We start from the raw sequence: 26,181 nt of genomic DNA, 5'->3' as shown, positions 1-26,181 counted from the left end.
CTGTCTCATTCTACCTATCCTTGAGTAGTGCATTCAGCCCCAGTGCTTGCAAGCATGAGCGGCCTGTGCAGGTATGAGTGGTAGGGCTGGGTTGGGGGGGGATTCGACAGATGACCCTGTGGGGAAAGCTAAATAAATAATTAATTTTCCCTTGTCGTCGTCTGTCAAAAAAAAAAAACTGCATGGCCCCACCACTGTTACCTGCACAGGCCGTTGCTGAATGCAAGTAGTTACTGCAAACACCACCTGGTGTGTTCCTACTAAACACCTTTCTGAAAATGGTGGATCTGGGTATTCAAATGTAAGTAGTTCTGCTCCTCATGACCTTACTCTTACTGATAGTCTCAATGAGCATTTGGCGCGAATGATCGCATCTTTTCAGTATTCAAAAATCTATTCTTTTGACGTTTTTCAGCAAGGAAAAAAAGAAGTTACCTTTATGTCCTCCAGTCCCACTTTCCTCAAGGCCAGAAAACTAGCAAGTGTAGACGCCCTGTAGCTGACGTTGGAATCTTCAAACAAAGTGTGGGTGCTCTCGACATTCTCTTCTTATGAAGTCCCCCACTTTTATCCATTGTCAAGGTGCTCCTCTTCAGAGGCAACATGCTTGTCTCATTTGGCCTCCTCCAGGGCTTTCAGGGCCTTCCTACTGTCTGCTTCTTTAACTTACACCAAAAAATGAAATTACATGTTCAGCAAATATGTCTCATGATTGTGGCTGTCAGGCCATGCAGCGTAATTAGGTCACTCTCTTTCTCTGACAAAAACCCATACATCAAATATAAGTCATTTACAACTAATGAAAAATTGAGACAACATCTTTGTAAAGGCGTTTTTGTTGCTGCTTCTACAAATGCTACTCCGTAAGCCCAGTTCTTAATTTGTAAAAGAAGGAGTGTCGGTGACAAAGCTCAGCTCAGAAGCCACAGCCTGTCTGATAAAATGTCAGCAAAGCAATTACTGATGCTGTTTATTCTTAAAGCCACCTCATGCCTCTCTAATCATCTGCCAGTCAGTCCCTGCACCTTGATCTCACTCCTGCAGGATCCTGCTATATCTTTCAAGACTTTTCCCATCTTTTCCTTCCTCCCTCTTTCCCCTTTGTGCTTTTTTCCCCCTCTTTCACTCGGGAAATGTCGGATGAGGAAAAATAAGTGACTGTCCCCAAAAATGAGTGTCAGTGGCCACCACTGGCTCAAATTAGGCACTGCCTAAAATCCTACATAATTCTAACTCCGCAGGAGTAAATGAACATACACATGACAGGTTTGGTAGAGAGGTCACAATTGTGCTGTACTTTGATGTTGAGTTGTTGCTCTGCGTAAGCAGGAGAGTCCACAGATGCAAACAAGTTTCACTGAGGATAGCCATTGGTTTGCATTTGATAACTTGGTCTGAGCTGCAAAGCAATTATTTTAGAAACCGTGTGGTGTGATGTGCTCGATACAAAATCCCTAAACCAATATCATTATGAAAATAAAGAAGTTCCACATTCAATATAAGCGGAAAATGGCAAAACAATAATGAGTAAATGAAAGATTAAAAGTTTTTGGGCAAAAAGATGACATATAATAAATAATACATTTGAAAAACCAATGTCTTGAACATAACTGGGAATGGCAGTTTTTTCCCGAACATTAGACTATGACTTAGGCACTTCAGGGGGCTGCCTCATTCATGTGAATTAGGGGCTGATTCCGATCTCGGTCGGAAGGGCACCGAATCGGATTCAGCATTAGCGGATCCAATTCGGAGGCTGAATTTCTGCCCGATTCGTACACGGGTCTGGACGACGAAGTACAATGCGAACAAGCGCGAAATCTCTGTCCGAATCATTTCCGGGTCCGAACCGCTCCATATGACTCGGTCACAAGCCAACAGTGGTGCACAATGGAGACGTTTCACGACCAAGCTAGTGCGATGCTCGATTCGGACAGCCGATCGAGTCAGAGCGTCCGGCTCGCAATAGCTCCCGAAGTTCAACTTCGGGGGTCCACGTCGGACCCCTTGTTACTCGCAGCCTTACGACTCAGTCACCAACACAGGCATGGCCGGTGTGGATGGCACTGATGCGTACCCACTGTAGGGGGCGCACTTGTCTGTGACGTACCCATTCATTCAATGGGAGCTCATGTACACGTCGTACGACCGGCTCCCATTAACTTCTATGGGAGTCCGACCGAACCGAGTCTGACAGCATACAGCAGTATCGTACTCGCTAAGGGTGGGCGGAAAATCCGTTACGCTTGCGGATTTTGCGGATTTTCGGTAAATTCGCGATCTGCGAACGCTCGCGAATTTACCGAAAATCCGCAAATTCGCACGCAGCGGATTTTTTTTCTTGGTGATACAATTTTGCGCCGTACGGTGTAAGTTCGCAATTGCGAACATGTAGGTGCGGCGGGCAGCAACAATCTCGCACTCGCAAAATTACAAAATTTCAATTCTGCACAAGAAATCCACTAGCAAGCAGCATAGACCTTCTGAAAATAATTATTTTTATCAGAATAACTCCTCAGGTTTACATTTGCCTGCCCTTTTTTGGATTTGAGGCCTTTTGACTTTCTTTGGATCACTTTTGGATTAGAAATAAACTTTCACAAGTAAGTTTGTTTGGGGCATTACCTTTGCTGTTCTGCAGAAAAACGAGTTTTGCTAAACTGAAAGCACTCAGCAGCAGGTGCAAAAGTTCAAATTCATCATTAGTAACCATTCCCTGTAGTGCTTCCTGACTGGGGCCCCTCCAGAGTTCAGTTGCTAGTTGCAACAATTGTATGACCCTGCTCTGACCCTCACAGCTGGATTATAGAATAGCTACAAGTAGGCCACAAAGGTCCTGGAAAAAAAAATTGCACTGCAACAGAAAGAAAATTACAGATAAGGAAGCAGGTGCCAGACTGGAATTTTAAAACAGTGACACATTATTAAATCAACCCCAAATTAATTCATGTCAGTTGAAGCAGGGCAGGTGTGCTTGCTTTTTCCCCCCATAATCTACAGTGATGATGATGAACCAGAGGGTGGCATGGGTGAAACAGAGGGTGGCAGTGTAGAAACAGAGGGTGCTGTGAACCTGTGATGATGAACCAGACATAGAAACAACATAGTCACAACCGTTGCGTGCCGACAAGTAAGTTCGCAATCGCAAACTGGTACATAATCCTCGCGAACTGGCAGAAACCCTTGCGAACACAAAAAAAATCCGCAAATTTGCGAGAATTTGCGCATTTTGCGGATTGCGAGTTCGCAAATTCGTAAAATTCGCGAACGCCAGATTCGCAAAATTTGCCCATGCTTAGTACTCGCTTGGTCGAACTGCAGGAGTTCAGATCTGTCGGAAAACACCCCGGATCCAGCTTTGTCAGAGTACTTTCCGACCCAGATCAGAATATACCCCTAAATAAAGAATTGGCCTTTATATGTTTCACATTTTCTTCAAAATCCTACTCGCCCCTATGCTGTTTCCAAGCAGAGAACTAGAGGAGCAGACATATTTAATGACATTCCAAAATGATATCACAATCATTTTATTAATGAGCCCAGTACTGCTGTAAGCTGATGTCAACTTGAAACATATCAAACTGAAAAGAATTAGAAGTAGTAATGTGCAAGACAATGCATATAACATACGTAGGGTGCAAAGTTAAAGGGAAAAAAAACTTCTGTCGCTCTAAGTGAAACATTTCCTGTAATACAAGGGGTTGCTCAAGGGAATAGGGGTGGGCGTCCCTGAAATATGACCCATCTCCTGCAGTCAGACCATTCTAAACCCCTGACTATTTACTAGGTCGCTGTCTCCGTCCGACAACCCTGCAAAATCGTTTAATGGCTGGCTGCCTGGACTCCTACTCTGGCACCTTAACATCTCATATCTGTTGAAAATGAAATGGTACTGGATGCCACAATTTCATGCTCTGAGATGTTCTGTCCATGGGACATCCTTGAGCTGTGGTTATCATTAAAGGTGGGCAAGGTTATTCACATATGTCTCAGCACTTTAGGTTGGTATACTTCATCGGCATTCACTACAGAAACAGTTTCCTGACTTTTCAGCAGGTTTATAGTAAAGAATCCTCCTACCTATAATGAGAGGGGCAGCCATTGTAAAGACAGGAACACAGTTCTCTTCACCCAAGCCTCCATTGCTAACAATCACTAGCTATAGGCATCCAGGAATTTTACTTTGTTTGATGACATCTGCTTTAGTTTTGAGATATAATGTGACATCATTCACCGCAGGGCCTCTCAAAAGCATACCTTAACCAGGGTTCTGCAAAGTTGATTCTAGAGGGTAGGATCCATGCCAGATTGTTAGCATATCACCATTTAGATAAATGTAGTTATCTTAAACATCTGGCATAAATCCAGCCCTTGTAGACCCAATGATCACACATTTAATTGGCTGTGACATACCTGAGATTTCCCAGAGGCCCAGTGGATGGCGCTGTCATTTATGATGAGGTTTTGTCTGTGACCAAGCCCGAGGTCATAACTGCCCACTGTTACATGCCTTACAGTGCCCTCTCTATTACGATGCCAGTTTATGATGTCATATTGTGCAGGGACTTCGCCATTCTCATTGAAAAGTGACTTGTATCCATCTTTAGTTTGAAAATGCACCTTCTTCACATAGTGCAGAAGCTAAAGGAAGAGAAAAGAACAGGGAGGGGCTATTATCTATAATAGTTTTCAGTCTTTATGCACAATACATGGCCTGTCTGGGGGTGTAATGTAAGCTTTTGCTCAGGAGCGGCCCATGCATGCAAGAGTGGTGAGGCGGGATGGAGGGACTCGACTTACAACGAGGAAGGAAAATTAGTTATTTATTTTTCTCTTGTCGTCTATTGAGCCCCCCCCCCACCCCGCCCTGCTCCCTTACCTGCATGGGCTGCACCTGTTCTTGCTACTCCTGTGGTGTTGGGAGGAGGGATCATTGGGGCTGGGCCTTCAGAGGTCCATCAACCCTTGAAACATCTTCAATTCAGCCCAAGGCTAATGAATATCTGTGTGATATGGAAGACTTAGGAGCCCCTGTTCACATTCTGCAGGGGGCTACACTGTTTTTTGTTAAACCATTGGGACCATCTAGGGAGTTCTAAAACCCACAAGATTGAAGAGTTCTGTGAAAATATAACGGTCATATTTGAGAAGGTGGACCCAACCTATTATTCGTAAGCTCAATCTACATCTGTTCATTAAACGCACCCGTTTGGGATGTTTACACATTTTCTCTATCCAAAAGGGTGCCACAGATGTATGCAACAACAGTAAGCACATATTATTTTCAAAAATAACAAACTTACACCAAATAAATAGATCATTGTAGAAAATTAGAAAAATGTTGAAAACATTGAAAACTATTCTATATTTATTTCTTCCGCCTACATTTCTGCAGCATTATCACATGGACATTTTTGATGTAACATAGGTAAATGTGGCAAAAGATTTTACACATATCTGTGAATTCCCATGAACTCATTTGCATGGGAGTGGCCTGATAATTCATCTGGCATTTACATGGGAATTCCAAAAGGTGTTAGGTAAGAGAAAGTTTCTTAGATGTACCCTTCTGAGTGAATAAGATGCATACAACTTTATGACAGACTTATATTTAATTTGGCTTATATGGCGGCTGGTTATAATTGTGTGCCTGAAAGAATGTTTTTTTTTTATAGTTTTAGGCATTTTGTTACAGTGCTCAAACAGATGAGTTCTAGGGCACTTAATCAGAGCATCTTATAGCCACAGGAAAAAGCTAATCACATATAAGTGTCTTACCAAACAGGCAAAACTACTTAGAGTCATATACAGTATAAATAATAAAATCATAACACCACATCAATGTTTGTTTTGTTATTGCCCTTTGTACATGCCATGGCTGAAAGTCCATGATACCTGCACAGGTTCCTTGAAGGAATGGCCCTTCTCCTTTGCTGCAAGAACTCAGATTATGCAGTGCATTGGCAAAAGCATAAACTGCCCTGTAGATATTGTAGGGGGCCCTTAATGTGGTCATGTTGTTGTAGCTGATCTGAATGCTGTCCAGTTTCTCAGAGCCTGTGCAGTGTTTTGTTGTGTTTTGGGACACGCTCAAGTTCACTTTTGGATCCAGCCACTTGCACTCAAACGCTTCTTCCCAAAACTTTGGCAGGAGTGCATCATCTCAAGAACTCAAAGGATGGACATTGTTGAGATGCTCTAAGAAGCCAGGCATCTCTCCACTATGAATGGCTAAACCAATGGTCATGTTGAGGACATCCAAGTATTTTTCCATAGACATGAGAGTAGATGTTGACCACCCTTCACTTGCAATCCACACCTTACCAGTCACATTCTGCCGCACCATCTCATCAACTAAAGGAGACAGGCCTGCATCACTGGAGAAGACAACAATGGCATTGGCTGATGATCTTTTGATCACTTGGATAATGTGAAGGGCGTTCCTGTCAGCTCGGCTCAATACGATGTTCTCCGAGAAGGCAACACAAGCACTAGTGCCATCCAGTTCTTTCCTTAAGAGAGTTCCTCCCAGTTGGCCGTAGTCATTGTCTTCTACCAGGATACCAACCCAAGTCCATCCAAAGTACAACACCAGCTGGGCCAGCCCTCTGGATTGGAAAGAGTCACTGGGAACGGTCCGTAAAAAAGAAGGAAACTGGTTCCGGTCACTTAGGAGTGGACTTGTTGAAACGTAACTTATCTTGAAAAAAGTACAAAAGAAATTACAAGACAACACCCTTAAAAGGAAAGTATAACATCTTCAAAACATACATTCCATCTTTAGTCAGAAAGGTGGACCCAGAATGTATGTATGAACCTATTTGTAGGTGCACACAGTTATACTATGAATTTTAAATGTTTTATCCCTCTTTAAATAATATCAAGCACATGATAGACTTCTTGTCTTTTCATCCTTTTCAGCACTGAGTATGGCTCTTAATCTCTTACCTGAGAAAATCTGTGGATCCCTTGTAGTCGAGCAATTACAATAGACCCTGAAGATCCAGCATCTCCAACTGTACCCACAAGCAGAGGCTTCCTTTGGCAACAGAACTTAGGCACAGGTTGGTTTTGCCCCGTCATCAACCACATACTGCCTTCAATAGACCTCTGCATCATCCTACAAGAGTCGTAGAATCGGAAGCCCATGGTAATATTGGGCAAGAGATTAGGGTTCCTATTAATCTGTTCAATGGTGAACACCATCGCTTGGAAGGCTCTGTAATTCTGACCACGGAACCTGGAGAATATGCAGATTTCAGAGAAGTATTGCAATTTCATAACACATATCCCAAAAACATTTTCTTCCCAGCATCAAACAATTGTTGACAATGACAATGAGGGACGGATCTAAAACAGCATAGAAAACTCTGATGGTATTTATTTACAATACACCTCTGGGGTACCCTTTAGAATAACGCACTGGTTTGTTGGATGGCTTCACTTTTTACTGAGATCGGTTGTACTCTCTCAAGCTATATATCAAATTCTGCATTACTACTTATATTACTGTATAGGGTTTGTGCCTAGAGGTGCTCTATGACAAAGATGCACATAACAGCCAGTGGGAATGAAAAAATAAGTGATGCATTGCATTCACTTTGTCTGCTTCTAAATGCCATTGCCATTTTGTTGCCTGTTGTATTAGATAGCACCACAATATTACATCTGATCAGTCTCCCAATGGCTAAGGTAGTTCGTCATCTAGTATTTTAAGCTGGCGTTCCTTATACACTCTACACTTATATGTCCTTAGATCTCTGGCAAGTATGTATTTGCTTATTATCACTTCTACGGGTATTAACAATATTCATCCCACCTTTGATGGTTGAGTATTTCTATTTGTTAGTGCATCCTATGAGCAAACATATGGTGCCCCCCCTATAACCGTAGTGTAGTTTTTTATTAGCAATTGTTACAAAGGATATTAATAATGGGATTTTCCCATTTACAATTTCCTAACCGACCAACATTGCAACCATTTGAAAAGGAACAGCTAAATAAACAAAGGGTAACATAGCGAAGGGGGTTCAAAGAGAATGAAAAAGCAAAACCTGGGGAAACCTGAATCATATGAGAGTAGTTGGCACCAAGGAGGTTATTTTTTATTAATTGATATGTGTACCTTTGAATAGCATTGAATAGGACGGCAGGGCAACAGAGAGCGTTAACAGAAGGCAGATGAATCAGAAAAGGAATGATAAACAGGTGATGAGGTTAACAACAAATGCCAGTAAAATGAGGCAAAGAAACCTCTTTATTATCTTAAGACAATGAGACAAATGGAAAAATCAAACAAAGGAAAAAAATAACAATCAATTATGGAAAAATCAATTCCTCTCAAAAGGAATGTAACCATATCATGCTTCGAGGATAATTTTACAATTAAATTAGAACATTAGACTGTTGAGAGCTCCTTTGAAGACAAGGGAGTAGGTCTGGAATTTTAATGGATGGTATACACCTTCTGATTCAACATTCTTATATTTGTCTTCTGATTCTCCCTTTTTAATTTAGAACGTTCTACCCTCAGTGGGTGGAATGTTTTAATAGCCTTAAAGCCCTTCAGTATCAGACTATACTGGTTATTAGAACATTGGAATGTTGGGAGCTCCATTGAAAACAATGGAGTGCTCCGGGGTTCTAATGGCTGGTATAAGCCTGGAACTCCAACATTCCAATGTTTCTTTGTTCACAGCTCTGGCTGTGAACGGAGGCTTCAGGGAACCTGAGGGGATTCCAATCCCCTCACGCTCCCAAAAAGCTTTGTTTTTTTTGTTAGAACATTCTGTCCTCTAGTGACAGAATGTTCTAATAGCCTTATAGCCCTTTGTAGATGGGCTATACCGCTATTAAAGTCCCTCTCCCTTGTTAAAGGCCCTCGCCTTCAGCTCGGGGCCTTTAACGCTGGAGAGGGCCTTTAATAGCCGGTATAGCCCTCTACGGCGGGCTATAAGGCTATATTAAAGGCCCTCTCCCTCATTATATGCTCTCGCTTCCGGCTAGGGTCTATAACTCTGGCTCAGGGCCTTTAACAACTGATATAGCCCTCGGCAGCAGGCTATAGGATTATCATGATATATGTTCCTAAATAGGTAATATATGGGGTAGACATAGAGGGTTATATACACAAATGATATATGGAACTCTGTAGAGGAGAATTACTTTATGTACTCCAAAATGCACCTCACAGAACACCCACTGGAGATCTCCGCCTCTCTTATTTTTTCCATAAGTAGATCTCAGTCATGAGTGCAGAGATGTTTGGATGCAGAGGTGCCAGTGTGAATAGTATATGTGGATAAGAAAAGGGATAGTGGTGGTTAAATGCAGAATAAGTTAAAAAAAAATGGTGGAGTTTGGGAAAATAACGGCTGGTTTAGAAGGGCATGGCATTAATGAGTAAAATACTATAAGTGCTCACAATACACACCTATATCTACAACAACAGTGTTATTGAAAACAAAGAAATTTAAATAGCCACATCTTGGTATAAGTAAACAAAGGGAATAGCAGTAACGCTAACAGCATATAGGACCAAACATAAAACTAAAATAAACTAAATCTTTTAATAACTTTATTTATAAATATTTTCAATGATACAGTAAGCTTTTTTGAATGTTATTCAATATAAAACAAATTCTTTTTTCCCTTTAAATTACGTTTGAATTAAATGATAGCTTAAAATAAAATTAATTAAAAAATAATAATTAAACAAATCATTTACACCCAAGGTTACAATACAATCAATACACCTGATATTGTAAGGGACTGGGGGATTAACACTGTATATTAATATAAACAAATTAAAAAGTATTTAAATATAAAACATTAAATTACAAATGTAATTAAATTGGATGCACATTTTTAGAGTTGACGTGCAGTGTCTTGTTAATGTGATAGTTATAGTTGAAGAGGGTGTTTCTATATGTTTTAAACTAAATTAATACATAATTATTAATGTGCACTGATATTTAGTATTTTTCCCTATCACTTTTAATTTGGACATAAAAGTCCGAACCCCTTTCATTTTCAGAGATCGGGACTTGTAAGCCTAAATATCAGCACACCAGGGCCGGACTGGGAACCACAACGGGCCCTGGCCCTCCAACCCCCCCCCCCACTCCCCACAGGGGGGGCGGGGTTGGAGGTGCCACCGAACTCTTTGCCGGGGCAGGTTTTCGGCCGATTTTGGTACAATTTTGGTCTGCAAAAACGGCCCTGTAATAAAAACCGGCCACCAACCGTGCGGCGCAACGGGGGATTGCCCAGTGCCCGCTATGGCCAGTCCGGTCCTGCAGCACACAAATGATGAATTGCATCCAAGTGCAGGTGAAGTCTGAAGGCCTCCACATGACGGACCTTTCCTTTAAACCCACCTTTGTGAATAGGGCTCTTCATTAATACTTAAAGCAACACTAGTTTAAGAACAGTTTATAAAGATTCAATGTGAGGATATTTAACTACAGGACAAACGCCGATACACTCTAGTTGTGAGAGTTGGCGCTTTGTGATTTCACCTTTTTTGTTTTTCCCACTTTTCCCCTTTCACCCCATACCTTTTTGTTTCATTCCACTCTTCTGTGCTCCTGTGGAAAAGCTGCGGGCATCAATTTTCCCTTATTAGCCCTTTTGAACCGCAACCCAGATGTTGATGTGAGTTTCTGCATTCCTCTTTTGTTTGTGACTCCCGGTGGAAGAGTGTCCCCTTTCTGTTTGTCTTCACGGGGTTGCTCTCCATACCCTGCACCCTTTGCTATCTTGCTAACACATTTTACCACCTGCATTGTTTTTTTAACCCAGTGCAGTGCAGAGGGTGACATTTCAGTTAGCTTGCAGGTCACTGCTTGGGAATGCATACTGGAACATTCCAATACCTTTCTCATTAAAATGAGGCTTGGTATGGGTTTTTAGGCAAACTCAGATTAAACTGGTCAGTTTCCTCATTTTTTTAAACACATGTACATTGATGTATTATATTAAGGTACTGCACCTTGACAATAAATTCCTTATTTGTAATTAATGGAAAATGTGTGTGTATTGTTGCAAGAATCATATATAAGCAAGTGACAAGCTAATCAAATAAGAAAGAGCATGACCAGCTGCGTTCCAACTTTGAGCCCTTCAAGAGATGGACGGTACATGCATGAGGTTATTGGGAACATCACTCTATAGCTTAAAAACAAAAATTACTTACACTACTAGCTATGTTTTGCATGCCTACCGTTAGCTGCTTCCCAGGCTGGTGCTTCCAAACAAGCATGGCCTTAAAAAACGCTGTAGTCCCAGCATGACTACCAGTAATTGAACACAGCAATCTGTTACTTTGGGCAGGGTAGTGCTCTGTCCTGCACACCTGGAAATTAGGCAAGATGAAAGAGGTCAGAGAACAGTCACAGGAACAGGGGTTTGGCACCTTCACATACAGCCTGATTCATCAAGTCGAAATCGGCTCGTAAAGGGCCAGATTCTGAGAATCTGGCCCTTTGCGAGCTCTATTTTTGCATTTGGGATTCATCATCCCAAATGCAAAAATCGGTAATAGCGATGTCGCAATTTTGCGAGGAATTACATTTAAGGAATCTCTACTTGAGATTCCTTAAATGCAATTCATCATCCATTAAAAAATTGCGAATTCGCAATTTCGGCCTGCTATTTACCGCAAGGTCAAACCTCGTGGTAAATAGCGAAAACTTAGAAAAATGCTTTTAAAAGCATTTTTCTAAGTTGCATGTTGCACACACACATGTCCTTTGGACATATGTGCGCAACACCTGTTTCAATTTGCATTCAAGGGGTGCTACAGGGTGTCCTTTGGACACCCCTGGCACCATTTAAATCACTATCTTATTTGCGATTAGCTAATTGCTAATCGCAAATACGGAATACTCCCCATTCATTCATATGGGCCTTTTGGCCCATAGGAATGAATGGGGAGTTATTCCTTATTTGCGATTAGCAATTTGCTAATCGCAAATAAGTCTTGTGTAGGAATCGCAAATCTTTTTGCGATTCCTATATGAATCCCGTTTTGCGAGTCTGTAATAGCGATTCCTTATGAATCGCTATTATAGACTCGCAAAACGGGTCTATGATGAATCAGGCTGATAGCTTCCTAGGCAGAACAACACCAGTAGTTTATGAATCCTGAGGACACTTTCTGATTGGTTGTTGCTCATGATCATTTAATTGAGGATGCAAATTGAAATTAGGAAAGCATAACCATGACTCACTAATGTTTCAAGCAGTAGATTACTGCCCCATCCCCCCTCCAACAGGAGATGACTATGGACAGAAGGAAGAACAGAATGTAATATGTTGGACCTGGCCATCACTGCAGGGTCATCACCAAACGTTTCACCTTCATCCTTCCTGTTGTCTGACCTCTATATTTTGTGGAGCTTTAGGTCTCAGTGCACTTTACCACTGCTAACCATTGCTAAAGTACTTGTGATCTCTACCTTAAACATGGAAGAATTGTTTTACACCCAATTGGCACATTTATTTTACTTGTACGTCCCTAGTAAAGTGGTACCCCATGTACCCACGGGCTGTATTTGAAATGCTACTAGTAGGCCAGTACCACTGATTGTGCCACTTACTCATGTAGCCTTTGAAACACATCTCAGGCCCGCCTGCAGCCTGTATGCGCAATTTTAAACTGTGTTTTCTGCCTGCCAAAATAAAAATGTTGCCAGACTTTAACCTTCCGTTTTTTAGTAAATATAGGTCACCCCAGGGGTAGGGCTTGAACAGCCCAAAGGGCAGGGTGCAGTGTATTTAAAAATTCAGACATGTACTTTTAAACTTTACATGTCCTGGTAGTGAAAAACTCTTAATTTAGTGTTTCACTACTGCTAGGCCCACCTCTCCAATTGGATAATATTGGGGTTCCTTATAAATTTTAGTAAGTGATAGCTGTCAATTGGGAGTAGGTATACAGGTCGTGTTTATTGTCTAAAGATTTGTAATTTAAAGCCATCTTTAATGGTAATGTTGGATTTTAGATCACTATTTATAAAATGCTACTTTTAGAAAGTTGACATTTTCCGGTCTCAGCCATTTGGTGTCTGCTGTCTGTATCTTGTATCACATAACTAGATGTAGCTGGCAGTTGGTTTTTGTATACTTCTCCCAGATAGTGAATCAACGGGAGGAAAGGTGCTGGCAGTATGGGCCACTCTGGCTTAATGAGGGGGATGCTACCCTACCACCCTTGTAGACCACAAATGTTCTGCCTAAACACATTCACAAAGGGTTTGTCACCAGACTTTTGCGTCCCAAGATAAGCCTGTGCCAGGCAGAGAGGAAGTGGTTGCCTGACACCTCGGGGAGGTGGAAATCTCCAGAATCTTCTATTACTTCAAAGTGTGCACCACGTATATAGGCATTCAGACATAATATTAAAACCAAAATATTGTCATTTCAAAATATTGTGTCTAAAATATCATCACATGGAGATATCCTCTGCAAGAATATCGCTGTCAAGAATATACATTTTAAGGTAAGTATTATCGATTTTGCAAATTCATTAATATTGTTTACAAAAATATAGTTATAACTAATATAGTTATAATTTCATTTTTAACTATTGCTATGTATTTTAGTATATATTTTAAATCTATATGTAATATACCACGGCCACAGACACCTCAGTTGCGAAAAATCTGGGAGTGAAGATGGATAATGGGCTCACCTCCAAACCTCAGATTCTGGGCTTGGTTGGGCAATGTTTTGGCTTGCTCAAAATGTTGAAGACATTTCTTCCACTCCTCTCCATTTCTCATATGAGGACGATTTTTCAAGGCCTGATAGGATCCAGATTAGATTACGCGAACATGCTCTACCTCGGCCTCCCTGACTATCTTCTGTCCCACCTGCAGGTGGTGCAGAACGCTGCGGCGCGGGCAATATTCGGTCTCGGCCGGAGATCCCATGCCACGGGACTCCTGAAATCCCTTCACTGGTTGCCCATTCGAAAGCGTATTGTTTTTAAAACGCTTACTCTCGCGTTCAAAGCTTTGCATGGCAAGGGCGCTCGTTATCTGAGAAACAGGATTGGCTTTCACCATCCTGCCAGAGCCCTACGCTCAGCTTAATTGGCGCTGGCCACGACCCCGGTCATCCGGCGTGCCCGAAGCGGAGGTCGCTCCTATAAACATCTGGCGCCTAAGGCCTGGAATGCCTTACCAGTGTCACTAAGGAAGATGGACAATCTATTGTCATTTAGAAAAGAGCTCAAGACCTGGCTGTTGTGCCAGTAATTCCATCTGCGTCTTTCGTTCTGTGCCTCTTCGGGTCTGACAGCGCCTGGACACTCTGTTTGAGTAGCTGAGCGCTCTACAAAACCCCATTTAACATAACATAACATAGCATAACATAACATAACATAAATGTTTTGTGTCATTATTGTTTATGTTGTTACATTTGATTTTTAGTATCACAGACGGTTGTGGGGTTTACAGGTGTACAGGGTGGGACTAAATTAATTATATTTAATTATTAAATAATTGATAATTATTTTAATTATTAAGATGATAATTACGTTTATTGCGTAATGGTTTTCACATTAACTTTTACATGCAGGTTGTGGGTATTGCAGGGGTATAGAGTGGGAAGTACATTAATTATGATTAATTAATAATTACATTTTAATTAGCATCAATTATTTAATTGATAATTCATTATTTTGATTGTGTAATTCATCTTTTTACATTAAATTGTAAGTGTGGGTTTGGGGTTTTTTAGGGGTATGGGGGAGAAGTAAATAATATACAATGTATTAATAATTCATTTTTAATTATTATTAGTGACCTGATTAATAAATAACTGTATTACCTATGTAAGTAATTAATTTCATTAAGTTAAATTGCAGGTGCAGGTTTTGGGTTTTGTAGCGGTATAGTGTGGGCTGTAAATTAATTATAATTAATGAAGTTTTATTTTAAAATGTATATTAATTAGGTAATTGATAATTAATTATGCTAAATGTGTTATTCTTTTATTTAAATGTTACATTTTAGGTGCGGTTTGTAGGTTTTGTAGGGGTAAAGGGGCTTCACTGACTGGAGTGGGAATAGTAAATGTTTCAATAGTAAATGTATTTATATTTATTTGTATGTGTTTATTTATTAAATTATTAGACTTAAAATATGTTTTTAAATTAAGATATACATTGAAAATATGTGTTTATCATTTGTAATTATATTTATGTGACTATGTCTATATATATATATATATTAATATATATGTGTGTTTTAATTTTTGGAATACGTATAATAGTTATATTTATTACAACAGTAATTAAATATATTTAATTTGTATTATATTAGTGTTGCTTTTTAATATAATTTTAATGTTTTTATGTATGTATGTGTAAAAAATGATATTTTGTACAACGATATTAACAACAACAATATTTTTGATTCAATATTGTGTCATTTACATTATAAAGATAGCATGACAATACATTTGACAATTATATTTATGTGACAATATTTTGGTATGGCGATATTTTCAGAGATAATATTTTGTCATTGAACCGGTATAAATAATGGACACTTAGACCCAACTCTTCTGTACACATCTGGAACTGTGGAAGACTCAGAAGAAGGACTACTGTGCTGCTTTGCTGCAAGAAGTACTTCCATCTGCTGTCTTGCTGTGCTGCCCTTTGCCCTGCTGTTTCTGTCTGAATGAGAAAGACTTGACCTACATCTTGAACTCAGGACCTCCAGAGTGACTCCAAGTGCTAGTTGGATGCCCTCGTGATCCGAGCCTTAGAGATAAAACAGGCTTCAATAACCCTGTACCAAGCACCAGGACTCTGCCAGCTGTGAGTCCTGCTTCTCAAGTTTTGCCATCCGAGTCGTTGACCCTTAGAAGTAGGCCTGAAGTTATTCTGCCAGCCCATCTGTGGTCGTACGAGAAGCAATGCAGTGCAAGTCATCACCTCACAAAACTTTGTGTGCATCAGAACCAATGTGCAATGCATTCCCCAACAGAGGAGTTAGGATCCCAGCCCCTGAGATCACCAGAACCACCTATGCGCAATGCATCCTGGACGCAGAAATCCACATCCCAAGTCCTTCAACTTCCTCGGAACCAGCCGGTGCATGAAGAATCTTTGATGCAGTTCTTTGCATTGTAAGTGCAGGTCACTGGGGTGTGGATATGTAACGGTGGTTAAATAGTAACCTACCAGTGGGTATTAATTTTGTTGGATATGCTGGCCTCACACACCCTTGCAGGTGTCATGCTTCATCATGGGCAATGCTCCTCGTTGGGTGGGCGGTGCAATTCCCAACGGGCAACACCTCAAAGAGGGGCTCTTTGGTGGAGATCTTTTTATCCAACTGCCCATGGGTGAAGTGTGGGTGAGGGGCCAGAGTGTTGTAGACGGAAATGTGAATTAAAATGACGCAAGAGTACCGGAAGTAACTTTATTCGGGTGGTCCCATGCGTCAACTAAAAACAGTAGTTAGTCTGGGAGGTCCGGAAAGTAATGTTTTCCGCGCTCAAGACTATACTAACATGAGTAGATAGTGGTCGACATGTTTCTCGCTAAGGGTGCATTCACCAGCGATTCATCAGGACCTATAAAAAGTACTTGCAGTCTACAATATAGCTGATCTATCCAGGTATCAGTGCTTATATTTATAATTGGGAATGAAGTACCTGCATATACATTGTTCCATGCCTAGAAGTCAATTTTTAAATGTAACAGCAGTGCCTGGCGGGATGAACATTGGAGAGTCCAGCCTCTGTAGCTAAGGTTCATGCTCCCGTGCACGCGTTTGTTCGCCTACCCCTCTCCGCCAGGACCGGATCTGACTTCTAGGCATGGAACAATGTATATGCATGTACTTTGGTAGAATGTTCTCAGTTCCACCCTATGTCTAAAACAATGGTGTGGCAAGAAACAATTCCCTTGACCCAAATTGATTCTAACACAATAGTAAAAAAAAACTTAAAATACAAAAATGTTTATCTTGAACGTATGATCAATACATTTTATTAAAAATCACATTAGTATTGTCCTTCACCTTTATAGAACCATTAAAATCACATTACATTCTACACATCATAAAAATACAATATATCATACCTATCACTACTGCTAGTACATTAAAAAACACAATTTAAATCATAGAACAATTTCTGATTATGACCAGCATAAAAAGAGACAAAAATCACTGTTAGACATCACCCTTATCTTATACCACTACACATCCAAAGGAACTCAGAGATAACACAGTTGTTGCTTTGATCCAATCAACAATCAATAAAAGTATGTAGTTCCTTGAATTGTGTTCCCAACCGCGTCAACGCATTTTGACAGAGACAAACTGTCCGAGAACACCACGACCTTAAAAACGAAGTTTGGACATTGATGTCAGAGGACTCATAGCTGTAAGACAGAGAGCAGGGAAGATCCGCTCAGCATTATTGAGAAAAGAATAATGGACACAGATTATAATTCAAGGGCGCGGCACATCAATTAAGACGACTTTAAATTAATTCACGGATGAAAACATTCCTGAAGCAGCTTTAGGACACGTAAGCTTCGCCCCCTTGAGGCCTATGTGAAATTGATAACAGACACGTAACGAGGATAAACGAAAACTAATTGTCGATAACAAGAATAAGAGACAAAATATTTGGTGTCTTGATAAAGATGGTACTGTAAGTTGTAAACCATCGAAACACTTCGACGCTGTTGGGAACACAATTCAAGGAACAACATACTTTAATTGATTGTTGATTGGATCAAAGCAACAACTGTGTTATCTCTGAGTTCCATTGGATGTGTAATGGTATAAGATAAGGGTGATGTCTAACAGTGATTTTTGTCTCTTTTTATGCTGGTCATAATCAGAAATTGTTCTATGATTTAAATTGCCAGCCAAAACAATGATTTCCTTACCCTATTCCCGGCCGCATAACATTTGTATTGTGTTGCTGTTTCTATCTTGTGTCTTGGCTATCATTTGGATCTTCTGTTATCTCCCTCCTGGCCCTATCTATGTCAGTGTTAGGCTCGGGATCCTTGGTTGGCTGAGGTAGGTACTTTAGGCCAAGTAGAGACCCGCTTTCCAACGTCAGGGAAAGGAAGGTCACCTTCTTAGATAGCCCCGCTCACCCACTCGGTAGGTTGGCACGAGCAGCCAGGCTAATCTTCAAGGCAAATGTGCTCACATTAATCCAATAATAACACCAAAAGTAGACTCCACACAAGTTTTATAGCCCATTACTAGCATTTAATTCACGGGACATGGGTACATGTACTACCATATATTAAGGACTGGTAAGAAAATTAAAGATGGCAATCATGTGTATGCCCGTTTATCCATGTTTACGGAGAGCGCAATAGCACTTTACTCCTGGTTAGAAGGGGAAAAATTGCAGAGTCCTATAGCCAACAAAAAAAAGGTTTCAGCAACATTGAGGAAAAAACCAAAGGTGACTCTGCAGAAGGGGCACATTTCCAACATTTAGTTTTTAATGTATTTAATTGTATGATGTATTCCAAACATTGCTGCATAGATAAATGCATTTATTTTGCTAAACATAAAGTGTACTGTCCCAGTGGGAAGTGCAAAACGGAAGCAGTGCTCATCAGTACACTGTTTAGCTTCTGTTTTCACACTGCTTTGTCACATACGAGTTCAAAGGTCACAAATACAGAATTAGGGATCGTAAGGGACGAGCTACGATCCCTGGAGACCCTTAAATCATGTCCAAGACAGACATCAATACGCCTCTTGTGAATGTGTATGCAGCAGTGCAATGGCATGTTTTACATGCCCGACTGTATGTTGTATACATTCTCTATGATGTGTGATGAGGAAATTAGTAGGTTATAAGGTTTGATGCTTGGTGTTGCATTGCACATGGTCTGCGCGTCCCTAACGTAGGGCAATCAGTCTGTTATGTTATGTTATGTTATTATAGGTCTTCTATAGCGCACGGCTACTCCAAAGGAGTATCCCGGCGCTTTGTGCTCCAGACCTAGGAGAAAGAACAGACAAAACATAACAGTGAAAAGGTAAAAAGACACAAACGTAAGATGGTTAGAAGGCTGCCAGGCCCTGACTATTTTTGCATTTGTGGTGGTTGCTTATGGTGTGGAGAAGAGATTGTCTGTAAGTCCAAGTGTAGATCGTATCCTGGTAATTACAAGGAGGAATCTGAGGGTCCACTTACAAATAAGGAATTGCTGAAGAATCATTAATTCTGTGTCTGACTCCCCCAGGTAATTCCTCATTTTCCACCAGAATTTCACACAAATATGTTGGTTATTTTCAAAAGCTGAAATATTCATGCGAAAACAGATTTCCAGAAAGACTGCTGCTTTTATAATCTGTTCTCTGCTGTTACCCACCCCATTGAAAATAAGGGACTGCTTGTAATGAGGGTATTGTTATTTTTATGAGAGGTGACAAGTAGAGGGGCTGTAGTGCCAGTCCAGTGTGTGCTACTGGTGGCAGGCCTGGTTCCACGAATTTTCATCTGGATAGGCCAAGGGTTTGTTCGGGTGGGCCAATGTGGGCCCAATTGTTGCCAATTCTGTAGATAGCCTACAAGCCCAAAATGTACATGGTATCTTCTTCCAAACAGGCACACAACGCATCTATAGAGTCATTTGAAAGTAAGAGCTATTGCCTGTACTCAACAGCCCAACTCTTATAATTTTCAGCTGGCTAGACTTTAGCATCAGCACCAGGATTCCAAGCAGATTGTAATAGTAGTTCAAGTTTAAGGAGGTCCCTGTTACCATGCCAAAGCAATGCCATTTTGCTCTAGGAAGACAGGCACTGAAAGCTTGATCTGGGCCTGAGCCCGAATCCTGGCCCTGGCTCAGCTTCAGATCCCGTCGGAACTTCGAGCCCATAATGAGTCGAGCTTTCATGCACATTCTGCCTGCCACCCTCAATCTAACCAGGATGTGGTGTTACGACAATACTTCAAACTTTAGAACTGAGCAAGCTGGGTTTGAGTCATGGCATTGGCTCAACATCCTGTGATTCTGGAAAAATCTCCAGTGCCTAACAGAAATTATTGCAAACTTGTATTATGTAACTGGTGTTCGTGTAAAACACTTCAATATCTCCAGGTTGAGTTCACACTATATAAAAACAGAAGAAAACTGCACAAAGAGGTAAAAATATAGCGTTAAAATAAAAAGGAGAGACAAAAAGCCATGTAGTAGCTGATTTGTTCAAAGACAAAACATAAAACATGGATAAATTGCACTATTCCCACTTAAATTGTGTGAGCTTGGGCAAATATGTTATTTCACCAAAACTTGTTTTTCTTATTATTTGCACACAAAAGGACATACAAATACATGAATCAGAAAACCAAGTACACAAAAAACTATTGTGTTTGATTTAATAGATAACGTTGCTCTATAATAATCTAGGCCACATACAGGGTCCACATAACAACTGTCTAGCCTGTTCGTTTACTAACACACTGTCACCAGTGTGAGGACGGAGCAGGAATGTCTGTAAGGTCATGTTTAAAAACTATCATTTTTGATAAGCACTTCTCAGTCCAGCACTATTTTGTGACATATTAATGTCAAATCTTCTGTTTTTTTAAAAAAAAATACACTATATTGAATGATTGAAAAAACTATCATTACGTGATATTTGTTGTATTTTTTTAAATAGCAAACATTTTCAGGGCTCGGCTTGTGCATACGCTGTAAGAGCCAAGCCAGAGTCTTAGCTCGGCTCTCCCTGTTAATTTTTTTTCTTGCCCTTCTCTACCCCAAAACACATCGCCCAATTTCAGTTTTAAAGACAGTGAAAAAAACATTTTGACGTTGCGACGTTGAGATGGATGAAGCAATTCAGAGGTCCCTTCTCTGTGGCCTCGTCTGCCGTGGCATCTTCTGCCTTGACTGCGTGGGCCAAGGTCATGTTCAATCCTGCCAAGTACCATGCATCAGGAGTTAGACTAACGCATTTCAGTGTGGTGCTCCACATCACCGCAGTGAAATGCATTGTCACGCATATTAATGCCTGTCTCAGCTGTCACACACAAGCGCTGAGACTACTGTGCTTATGGCCTGAGCCGGCTGCTCCCACAGGCTTGCCAGGGCACTACCGGCAGCAGTGAGGCTCAGTTTTGCTTCTACAATGTATTCTTTTGTAAGCCTACATCATGATTCCCGCCACGGTGCCACTGGATCACTACAGCCTGACGTCACGGCCCGACCGGGGAGTATTGCCCAATACTAAGATACCCCGGGCGGCTTCTGCCCCAGTTTACGTGGCCTGGCCCACCCAGCCCCCCTGCCAGAACCGGGCATCGCTGGTGGCCTTGGGTAATTAAATGCACTCTGCTCCTGCACTGCTCTCCCGCATAACTCCCAGTCCCTGGTACACTGAAGGCTGGGAGCTCTGTTAAACAGTGCACTGCACAGCCTGGGCAAAGTCCAGGTGGGCAGAGTCCATGCCGTATTACAGAATGAAAACACTTTCTATTTATATTCATTAAAATTAGATTTCTCTTATTACATTATTGCATGGATATTTCCCTCCTGGCTACACACCGTGCAGATCTTCGTGCAGCAGAATATTAGGGACCGGGCACTCATAGAACATGCAACAATAATTTCCAGGACTGCAAGACCGTCTCCTCCGGAAGTTCTGGTACAGCTGACATGACGAGCAATCCGGCTCATCATGACACACCGGGGCAGATTTACAAGCCCTTTGCGCCAGTTTTGCGTCACTTTTCCCATGTTAAAAGTGAAGCAAAAGTGGTGCCAGAGGCTTGTAAATATGCCCCACAATATTTTGATTGGCAGGTATGCGTCTTGCCAGTAATAAATGCACGTGGACTGGAGAGTTTAAAGCTACTGTTCTGAGCTTTTAACCCTGGGCTATGCTGCTAGCCCCTGTAAACTGCTCCACCAGTTAACGCACTTTGGGGCATATTTACAAGGGCCATATATCTGCCTTTTTGGCTTTTAAAGCCAAAAAAGCGGAGATAAAAATATCACCCTATTTACAAGAGGGTGCTAACATGCATAATGCTGTAGTCTCTTCTAGTTTTTTTCAGCTCCGGAAGATCCGGAAGATAGCCCGTTTTTTGACCACTGAAGCACTTACTTTAGTTCTGCTGGCGTTAGTCATTTCAAGAATTGACTATGCCAATTCACTCTATGTAGGCATTCTGTCCTATTTGATGAAGAGGCTTCAGCTTATCTAGAACCAAGCTGCACGCCTCATTTACCATCAGCCCAGACACCGTCATGTCAGCCCCTTGTTAAAGTCCCTTCACTGGCTTCCCGTGTCTGAGGGGTGCAAATTCAAGTTAGGCTGCATCATTTTTAAGTCCCTTGCTGGTTTGAGCCCTTCTTTCATTTCTTCACTATTGCACCCCTATGTTCCTGCCTGCAATCTCCATTCCTCCCACCTTGCCTTACTCAAGGTCCCTGTTTTTAAACGTAAGAAACATGGAGGTTCAAGATTCTCTTTTCTTGCCCCTTTCTTTTGGAACTCACTTCCTCTGAACATTAGACTCGTTTCTCCCTATGCACGTTTTAGATCTCTTCTTAAAACCTATTTTTTTCGTAATGCCTTCTGCTAATGCCTATGTGTTGTGAACTGTCTCCCCCCTGTTTGCTCGAGCGCCAAGAAACCGCTAGGTGTTAGCTGCTCTTTAAAAGTAATTTTTACATTACATTACATTACATGCATTAGCGCTTGTTGGCACCCTTTTTTCAGACGCATCCCTTTGCATCTCTAATGACATGCAAAGTGGGAGTCACTGGGCAGTACAACCTTGTAAATATCGCTGATGTGCACATTGCAATATTTACAAGGTGGCCCACACTGCTTTTGCCAAAAATTAACGTCTACTAAAATCATGACTAACCCATACCTAACACGGTGGGTGGATGCTTGTGTTACAACCACATGGTCGTAACAAGCATAGCGCAGTTTTGCAGGGAACATTGCTGCGATGTTCCCTGCAAAACGGCGATTACCCCGCTATCGCTGGAATATATATCGCCATTGTGCTATGCATTGTATATATAGCGCCAGCATGGTGATAAATTCCAGTGATAGATGGCGATAAATATAAAAGCGCTAAGCGTGCTTTGCGATATTTATCGCTGTCTGTTATAAATATGCCCCTAGGTCTCCCCGGCAGCTTCATCATTGAGCCTGCTCAAATGCAAGGTGAGCAGAAGTAGAATCCAAAAACCTGCTTAAAGCGGGACATTTTCTTAGTGTTCGGCAACGTAAATTACATTCAACATGGGAAACATGGGAACATGCCAATAGTATTCTCCCAAATGTGAAAGAAAACCCAGCAATCCAATGCCTGAAACGAGTTTGCTAAAACAAGCCAATGGCTGGAGACGGCTGACCCAAAGCCCCTTTCTTTATATTTCAATGTGAATGTTGTATATTGTAAATAGTTTTCTTTTGTGTGGTGTGTACTTATAACATGAGGTCAAGAAAGGAGGCAATAATCAAATAACATAGTAAGCACCGCAGATTTGTGTCCTTTGCATTCTAGGCCTTCAAGGCTTACAGGATACTGCAAGGGTCATTTTTATTTTCTGTTGATTTTAGGGTAAATGAATGGAGTTCTCGATATCTATAGACGAAACCATGATTGGAGCTCGGAGGTAACTCCTCTATATGTAGGTGACACCTGCTAGTTTTGCACAACTTTAAGAATTATCAGCTAGATTCATCAAAGTCCCGTTTTGTGAGTCTGTAATAGCGATTCATAAGGAATCGCTATTAAGGACTTGCAAAACGGGATTCATGTAGGAATTGCAAAAAAGATTGCGATTCCAACATCTTCCTTATTTGCGATTAGCAATTTGCTAATCGCAAATAAGGAATAACTTCCCATTCATTCCTAAGGGCCTTTAGGCCTATGGGAATGAATGGGGAGTTATTCCTTATTTGCGATTAGCAATTTGCTAATCGCAAATAAGGATGCGATTTCAAGGGTGCCAGGAGTGTCCAAAGGACACCCTGTAGCACCCCAGAAATGCAAATTTACACAGGTGTTGCGCACACACATGTCCAAAGGACATGTGTGTGTGTAACATGCAACTGAGAAAAATGCACTAAAGTGCTTTTTTATATTTTTTCGCAATTTACCACGAAGTCAGACTTCGTGGTAAATAGCGGCCAAATATTGCGAATTCGCAATTTGAAATTGGTTAATGAATTGCATTTAAGGAATCTCAAATAGAGATTCCTTATATACAATTCCTCGCAAATATGCGATTTCGCAAATAGCAATTTTTGCATTTGGGATGATGAATCCCAAATGCAAAAAATGCGCTCGCAAAGGGCCAGATTCTGAGAATCTGGGCCTTTGCGAGCGCAATTTCCTTTCATGAATCTAGCTGTATTTGTCTTGTGAAGAACAAGTCAATATTCAGTTCGGAATTTTTCGTGAATGGTTAGCTCATCTGTCTAGGAACAATGGCTGTCTGTTGGTGTGTGTTGGAGACAATCTGCTCTCAAAGGTCGAGCCCTCTGTGTGCACATGTACCATTAATGTGCATTAATGTGCATTAGCAAATATGGCATAGTATACAACCATTACATGAAAGAACGCATTAACCTAAAATAGATCAGACCTTTGGGCGTCTGCAATGCTTGTTCATGTTTCTTTAAATAAGCCCATGACTTATATGCTCCAGTGTATGCGTTGTTGAATTCATAAGTCTGATCACAGGACCTATGTTATATTTTATACACTGTTTTGCACACCTGAAAATAGACTGCTTCTAACAACGCTGCATAAGTGGCCTTCAGGACATGACACACAATCGAGGAAACCTGCTTCATTGGCCCTCAGACACCAAAAATAAGCCTTCAGTTTCAAGACAATGAATCAAAACATGGGTGTTCACACCGTGAATCATTGCATCACACACAGATATCCACCCGCCCATGAATGCTTCAATAAAGCAATGCCACAGGCGACATGTTCCATCTTACAGTACCTTTTGCAGACAAGAGGTGCGGGTTTCATGGTAAAACTCTGGCCTTGCAATTCCACGTCATCGTGCATCGACATAATCCCACCCAAAACAATATCTCCACCTCTGGATAGCCCTGGGACTTCAGGGATGGGAAGGTGGCATCCCCGCTCCACCCCTTGAGGAACTGCTGCCGGAACCAGGCACTGGATTAAGAGGCAGAAGGTGGCTGTTTGGGAGAGGGGACACCTTGTTCCATTGTGCTTGTTGTCCATGGTCTGCGGGTGGATGCTGATCTTCCTAAAGAGCTGATTATGACTCTTTCGGGGGATAGTATGGTTATGGTTATGGATCTCTTAGGATGGGGAGTGTAGTTGAATTATTTTGTTTGAAGGTCTCAAGGAGAAGGTTAAAGGTAAAGATCATGCATAGTGCTTCTTTGAGAAATATCAGAGTTCTTGTAATGTTTAGAAGCCAAGAATAACATTTTATATCCAAATTCCTTTCTTGCTGTCTTTCCTAATACTCCAGTAAACACTTCCCCACCTATGTTTTGCATCCCTTTACTTGCAAGTCTTTTGGCTATACTGTACTTAGTCTAAACAAAGACCAGCAGGAAACCTGGACTCGGGTTTTAGAAATTTGGCACTACCAATCAAGTGTCTCAGTGCAATCCTCATGTTGTCTCACTACAGTGGTCAGTGAGATAAATTGCTGCAGTGATTCCATTGCAGCCCAGTGAAGGCGGTTTGGTGACAAGTGTTGCACGTTGTGGGCTGCCACTGGTGGCTGGCATCACTGATAACATGGGAGAAGTAATAGGAGTTTAAATAGCCATCCAAGCCTAGCACATGCATTGCTGAGTGAGAGAGAGGGAAGGTGAGCAGGTGGTTTCACAGGGGAAATAAGGGGAGGTGTATTCCTCTGAGTGATAATTACACACAGCAGTTGAAAGAGGAGGCAGTCAGCTTGCAAATTATAAGTGTCAACGTTGTGCTGTTACACTGATTTCAACCAAAACAATAATTGATTAACTCCTTCGCTACGGCGGCTATTCCGCCGCAGCACTAACGGTCGCGGGCGGGCGCGCGGCTCACCCGCGCTGGTGACAGAACCGTTCCGTCATGGCTCGCGGGTGAGCTGTGCTTGTGACGGAACGGTTCCGTCACGGCCCCGCCCGCTTAATTAAACCCGCAGCGCAG

At 41.5% G+C, this 26,181-nt stretch overlaps 1 protein-coding gene across 1 annotated transcript in view; it reads right to left on the bottom strand.

The window, feature by feature from the left end:
* LOC147678474 (extracellular calcium-sensing receptor-like) overlaps nt 1-26,181 on the bottom strand; it is an 86,529-nt gene that overhangs the window by 24,671 nt on the left and 35,677 nt on the right. Inside the window, 3 exon segments of the mRNA XM_086945652.1 lie at nt 5,870-6,700; nt 6,949-7,240; nt 25,004-25,299. Of these exon segments, the coding sequence (XP_086801778.1) occupies nt 5,870-6,700; nt 6,949-7,240; nt 25,004-25,299 (1,419 nt within the window).

Source organism: Lissotriton vulgaris, chromosome 12 (genome assembly GCF_964263255.1).
Source record: "Lissotriton vulgaris chromosome 12, aLisVul1.2, whole genome shotgun sequence".
Lineage (NCBI taxonomy): Eukaryota > Metazoa > Chordata > Amphibia > Caudata > Salamandridae > Lissotriton > Lissotriton vulgaris.
The sequence above is the reverse complement of the archived record's forward strand: the minus strand, read 5'-3'. Positions and strand labels throughout refer to the sequence as shown.